At 41.4% G+C, this 6,919-nt stretch overlaps 1 protein-coding gene across 1 annotated transcript in view; it reads right to left on the bottom strand.

Moving 5' to 3' along the window:
• Positions 1-181: 181 nt before the first annotated feature.
• LOC119409628 (C-type lectin domain family 1 member A-like) overlaps positions 182-6,919 on the bottom strand; it is a 37,907-nt gene continuing 31,169 nt past the window's right edge. The window contains exon 10 of the mRNA XM_037676529.1: positions 182-323. Coding sequence (XP_037532457.1) covers positions 182-323 — 142 coding nt within the window. The remainder of the gene's footprint in view (positions 324-6,919) is intronic.

Consider the following 6,919-nt stretch of genomic DNA (forward strand, 5'->3'; position numbering starts at 1 on the left):
TATATATATATATATATATATATATATATATATATATATATATATATGTGTGTGTGTGTGTGTATATATATATATATATATATATATATATATGTGTGTATATGTGTTTTAACATCAAATCTGATCACACAGAAACAAACAGAAACTCTGGAAACATGAAGAAAAAGAAGAAAACTTAAAACTAAGTGGACCACACCAGAGCGTCACGCTCACAGATGACCTTTTGAAAACTTGATGACATTATACGCCTCCAGCTCTGTGTGGGCGGTGTCCCAGGAATCATCATAACAGACTCATTGGCAATGTTCTTACTCCCCCAGAACCTTCAAATGAGAAACATGAACATCAGAACATGAACATCATGACATCAAAACCAACGATTGCAGCAGCTGATTAAAGAGAAGAACTCCTGAAACAATTTCAGAAGGAGTTTTTAAATGTAATTTTTTTTTTGTGGTATTTAGTCAAATAAATCCATCCATCCATTTTCTTCCTCTTATCCAGGGTTGGGTCGCGGGGGTAGCAGCTTAAGTAGGGAGGCCCAGACTTCCCTCTCCCCAGCCACTTGGTCCAGCTCCTCCGGGGGAATCCAGAGGCGTTCCCAGGCCAGTCGAGAAACATAGTCCCTCCAGCGTGTCCTGGGTCTTCCTCTGGGTAGGAACCTAGACTCATCGGTAAATTGAGAGCTTCGCCTTTTGACTCAGCTCTCTCTTCACCACGACAGACCGGTACAGCGCCCGCTTCACTGAAGATGCTGCACCTATCCACCAATCGATCTCACGCTCCATTTTTCCCTCATTCGTGAACAAGACTCCAAGATACTTGAACTCCTCCACTTGGGGCAGGACCTCCTCCCTGACCCGGAGAGGGCACTCTGCCCTTTTCCAGCTCAAGACCATGGCCTCGGATTTGGAGGAACTGATCTTCATCCCGGCCGCGTCGCATTCGGTTGCGAACCGCTCCAGTGAAAGCTGTAGATCACGATCTGATGAAGCCAATAAGACCACATCATCTGCAAAAAGCAGAGACGCAATCCTAAGGCCACCAAAACGGATCCCCTCAACACCTTGGCTGCACCTAGAAATTCTGTCCATAAAAGTTATGAACAGAATCGATGACAAAGGGCAACCTTGGCGGAGTCCAACTCTCACCGGGAACAAGCCCGACTTGCTGCCGGCGATGCGGACCAGGCTCTGACACCGGTCATACAGGGACCTAACAGCCCATATCAAAGGGCCCGGTACCCCATACTTCCAGAGTACCTCTCACAGGGTTCCCCGAGGGACGCGGTCGAACGCCTTCTCCAAGTCCACAAAGCACATGTAGACCGGTTGGGCAAACTCCCACGCACCCTCCAGGACCCTGCTGAGAGTGTAGAGCTGGTCCAGTGTTCCAGGACGAAAGCCGCGCTGCTCCTCCTGAATCTGAGGTTCAACTATCCGACGGACCCTCCTCTCCAGTCAAATAAATCTCTGTCACAAATAGCAACAATTATAAAATCACAGAAGCAGCTCTTCTTTAACAAACAAGCTGGATGATTGGAAGTTATTTTAATTTATTCTTAAACTCAATTAAAATAGCAAACTGGATATTGATGAGAAAAGACAAAATCACACCAAAAATAAAAAAAAAGTAAAATAAAACCTTTTCTGATTGAATTGCTTTGGTTTAATTGCAGCTTTGTCTTTGTTTAACTAAATAAAACAATTAGAAAATAACTAAATTAAGTTGAACTGATGCAAACAAATTTGAACTGAAGTGAAAATTTGATTTAGAATCTCCATTAAAGTTGCTGGTTTTGTTTCTTTATCATCCAAGAAATGGTACATTTACCCTAAACATTTCAAAATGAAACAAGTTTTATTTTGCAGCTGAAGATGTGTTGATTCCAATAAGAGAAACTTTCTTAATGCAGAAAGGGACAAAGTGGAATTTTTGCTCGTACCTCGCTTATAAAATACACAAAAACTGTCTTTTCCTTAAAGGGCCAGTCAGTCTGATATGATGCTCTGATTAAATTGAAATAAGAAAAATCTTGTTTGGAAAGATAAAGGAGATTTATTAATTTTTTCCCTTTCATTCAGATCTTCTCTTGGTTGTATTAACTTAACACCGTTTTTTCCGGCATATAAGTTGCAGTTTTTTGCATAAATTAGCATGCCTGCGACTTATACAGTGAAGTGACGTATTTATGTTGTTTTTTCCATATTTACAAACCAATTTTTGGTTGAGATCTGACGATTTCATTCATTCTTACATGGTGTAGGGTTCTAAGGGCTATGTTTGACTGCCCTTGACTACAATATATTTAAATAAACAGGTTCTCTCTTTTTCGAGCTAAATTACAGCCATGTGACCGAGGTAACTGTGCGTAGATTGTTTAATCAGTGACATGAGATGTTAATTTTCTTTGACCCATCAGAATAAATGTGGTCATTTATGGAACAGAATCAAAATTTAACATCAAAATGTACAAGTGATTAGCTGATCTGGTTCTGATTAATAAAACTTGGCACGTTTTACTTAATAAAAACAATAGACATTTCTGAAGGCATCTAGATTAATTACTGGCAAAATAGAAGAGTTTAAAGATGGGAAAAGAAGGGGTTTAAATGGAGAGAAAAGATGGATAAAAAGGAATGTGTGTTGACTAGGAATGGCACCCTTCATCCGACCCCAGCTCAGCCCTGGTACACTAGGTGCGTGGCGACTCGTTACCTTAGAAGGGGATACCTCCGCTCAGGAACAGGAGTCCATTTCAACGCTACCTTTCAGCGTCTCCGGCAAGGATGGCTGAGAATCGTCCGAAGTAGTGACGGTACTCCGTTCAACGGTCAAATCCATCAGCTATGGATTAAATCTGAAAGTTCCTTAAGAACCCTCAGGAAGACTTCAGTCAAAGATTCCACTCAGACGCGGAGGACTCCATGAAAGACTGAAGAAGACTCTGGTCCAGGACTCCAGAAGACTGAAGACCGACTCAAGACTGACAGACCCAGTTGACCTGATTGACCTGAGAAGTTCCAGGAAGTGTGGACTCTTAAAGAGTTCTCACTTCCGGTCACCTCAGGACTTCCTGATTGGTTGAAGCAACCAACAGGGGGTGGTTCTAGTGATGTCAGAGGCTCATTACAAGTCAAGAAAACAGCAGGAAGGTTTTAGAAACGTCCCGTACAGACAGAAGACATGTTAAGGCGAAGTGGGAGGAAGAAAGGCCAGTAGCTTCTTGTTTACCGTCTGCTAGGTTTAAAAACACGACACTTCGTTCTAATAACTTCTTTCTGACTTTCGACCGACCTCACTACTCTCTCATTCAGACAGAAGTTCAAAAATGCATAATTACTTTGTAAAATAGACATTTAACTTGATTTCTAATTTAAATGAGGATTAAAAATCATTAATACTGTTTCACAGTTGATTTAAAATGAGTGGTTCACTTCAACATTTAGAAATGGTATGAACTAAACACACTTTTGATTTATCAAGATATTGTAAAATAGTAATGATAATATAGAAGAAGAGTGTGCTTTCAATTGATTACTTCAGGATACAATTAGACAGTCTCTGGATGAGATAATTTGCATTTCTGGATTCAAATCAATGAAATAACAGTTTCTGTCCCATGAAGGTCCTCAGAGGCAGGTTTTGGTCTGAGGCCGAGTTCACTACAATGGAAAATATTGAACACTACCATTTTCAGCCTTTAGAGGGCGCTTGACATATATGGCAAGCCAAGTGTCTCATTAATAGGTAAAAGTGGACATTAATGAGACAAGGCAACCGGCCCAGACAACGTCCCCGGGAAAATATTGAAAGAATGTGCCGATCAGCTCTGCGAGGTGCTGGCTGACATCTTTAACACTTCACTTACCCTGGAGACAGTTCCCATCTGCCAGAAGACTGCCACCATCATCCCAGTCCCAAAAAGCTCTACAGTGACTGGTTGGAATGACTATCGACCAGTGGCCCTCACCCCGATAGTCGCTAAATGCTTTGAAAAACTGGTCCTGACCAGGGACTAGGGCATTAACAGAGTACTCGAGTAATTTACACATCGATTGCTAGGACATCTATCGATGTTAAAAATGTAAAGTCGGGTATCCGTAGTGACATCATATTATGTGACCACCGTATGACCGTAGGGGGCAGAGTTGCACTGTTGCAGGTCACAGAGTATGGTGTAACACCGGGTCCTATCCACCGAACCAGTTTCGGTTTAAGTTTCGTTTTTGACGTGTTGCGTTTCTTCACGTTTGCAGTTTAATAATAATAACTAATGGTTTAGTTTTTCCTGTGACTTATTTACAGTAGGATAAATGGTAGGAGCATAATATACGCTCCCAATGTTTTGTTGATCTGTTTTTTTGTAAATAATTACAGTTTTTTGCGGTTTTATTTATTTATTTATTTTTGTATCTTGAGATCTATGACGTCATCAAATACTCGAGTTCTACTCAGGTTTTATCATGTTAATGTCGAGTTTAAAAATTATATACTCGTTCAACCCCTAGTCCTGACCCACATCAAAACAGCCATCAACATCAACGAGGACCCTCATCAGTACGCATACCGTGAGAACCGATCAACAAAGGATGCCATGTCCTCTGTGGTCCACACTGCGCTCAACCACCTGGAGCAGAAAAACTCTTACGTCCGTATGCTCTTTGTGGACTTCACGTCTGCCTTCAACACCATGATCCCCCAAACCCTGATGGACAAAATACTCACATTAGGACTAAGCCCCTCCATTTGCAACTGGGTACTAGACTTCTTAACAAACAGACCACAGCCAGTGAGGATCCACAACTTCTCCTCCTCCACCATAACCCTCAGCACTGGCTCTCCTCAGGGATGTGTGTTGAGCCCCCTCCTGTTTACTCTGCTCATGTATGCTTGTGCAGCTACCCATCCAGGCTGTCACATTGTAAAGTTTGCAGATGATACAGCGGTGGTGGGATGCATCACAAACAACGATGAGTCCAGCTACAGGCAGGAGGTGGAACACCTGGAGAGCTGGTGCAGAGAGAATAACTTTCACATCAATGTGAAGAAGATGAAGGAAATGGTTGTGGACTTCAGATGGAACAAACACACCTATACCCCCCTGAACATAAGAGGATCTGTGGTGGAAGTGGTCTCCAGCTACAAGAACTTGGGTGTACACATGAATGGCAACCTCAGCTGGAGCAACAACACCACCAGCCTGATCAAGAAAGCTCATCAGAGACTCTACTTCCTCAGACGGCTGAGACGAACTGGTCTGGGAAGCTCAGTCCTCACCTCCTTCTACAGGAGTGCAGCGGAGAGCATCCTGTGCTCCAGCATCAACGTGTGGCATGGAGGCTGCACAGCTGCAGAAAGAAAAGCTTTGCAGAGAGTGGTGAAGGCTGCACAGAAGATGTTGGAGTCAGTCTCCCCACCATCACAGACATCTACACCTCTAGATGCAGGAAAAGGGACACCTGCATCATGAAGGACCCCACTCACCCAGCACACACACACTTTTTGCCCTGCTCCCCTCAGGAAGGAGGTTGAGGAGCATTAAGTGTAGAACCACTAGACTGAGGGACAGCTTATACCCTGAGGCTGTTAGACTCATGAATCTCTAACTAGAATAATCACTGTAAAAAAAATCACATCATGTTGCTGCTGATCTGTTTCATGTTGCTGCTGATCTGTTTCATATTGATGTGTTCATGCGTGCTCATCTGCTTACACAGACTCATGCTCATGTTTGTTCTGCTGTTCAACATGTTTTTATGCTATTAGTGCTTAGTGTATTTTAGTTTATGTTTTTCTTAGTTCATTTCTTAGATGTTATTATTGTTTTTCTTTTACATTTTATCATTGGATGTAACTGGGACCCTGTGTACCCTGTGTTCCACCACATGTACCACATGTGGTGCGAACAACAATAAAGAATCTCTGACTCTGACTTGGCTTGCCATACCAAGTCACCTTCATTTCGCTCAGGAACTCCTGGAGCAAACGTCAAATCAGCTGCATTTTGCCGCACCGCCAGATGAAATGCAGCTGATTTGATCAGTAGAGAGCATTTATTAAGGAAAAGTTAAACTGAGACACACCTTTACTATAATTTCAAGCAAACAAATAATTGCTTTTAGGAGGTTATCTCGTTAAATTTTGAAGAAATGTACAGCGAGTCGTCCCTCTGCGCGCTCATGCTTCCGCGAATCAGCTTTTGAAATGCAGCTGATTTGACCGTCAAAGTGCATTTATTAAGTAAAAATTAGACCAAGACATACCTTTGCTATAATTTCAAACAAACAAATAATTGTTCTTAAGTGTTAATCTAGTTAAATTCTTGTTAAAGTCCTTCTGTGCACATCATTTGGCAGCCAATCGACTTTTGGCACAACACCGGCCCACATTTCTGGGTTGTCAGCGGTGACGCATAATAGATGCAACATATACGGCAAAGAGATGTATTTATGTTTTTTTTCCACCTTATTAGACATTTTTGGACTGCTGTGACTTATACGGCAGAAAATACAGTTCAAAAGACTTATGCTTTTAATTTATTAGTAACATAGTGTTTTCAAAATTTTATAAAGCAGCAGTTTTGTTTCAAAACTGCAATATCTTAATATCAAGTTTTCCTCAGACGGCTCGGATCGTCAGTTGGTGTTACAATGAATAAATAGAAATAAAACTTTTGAGTTTAATGTGCACACAAACAGAGAAGCTACACAGTTAAATTGTATTTTAACAAAAACATAATTGCAGCAGGTTTAATCTTTTAATTAAACAATATCAGAATCATAACTGTGTGTGGTTTAAAAGTGTCTAAAGTATAAATTAACTACATGAAAGCATGTGACAATAAACTGACTCCAATGTTATTTTATTTGTGTTAAACAGAAATGTTCTTACCCCAGAGTGTCAGTACGTCCATCAA

Source organism: Nematolebias whitei, chromosome 5 (assembly GCF_014905685.2).
Source record: "Nematolebias whitei isolate Nwh7 chromosome 5, NemWhi1, whole genome shotgun sequence".
Taxonomy (NCBI): Eukaryota; Metazoa; Chordata; class Actinopteri; order Cyprinodontiformes; family Rivulidae; genus Nematolebias; species Nematolebias whitei.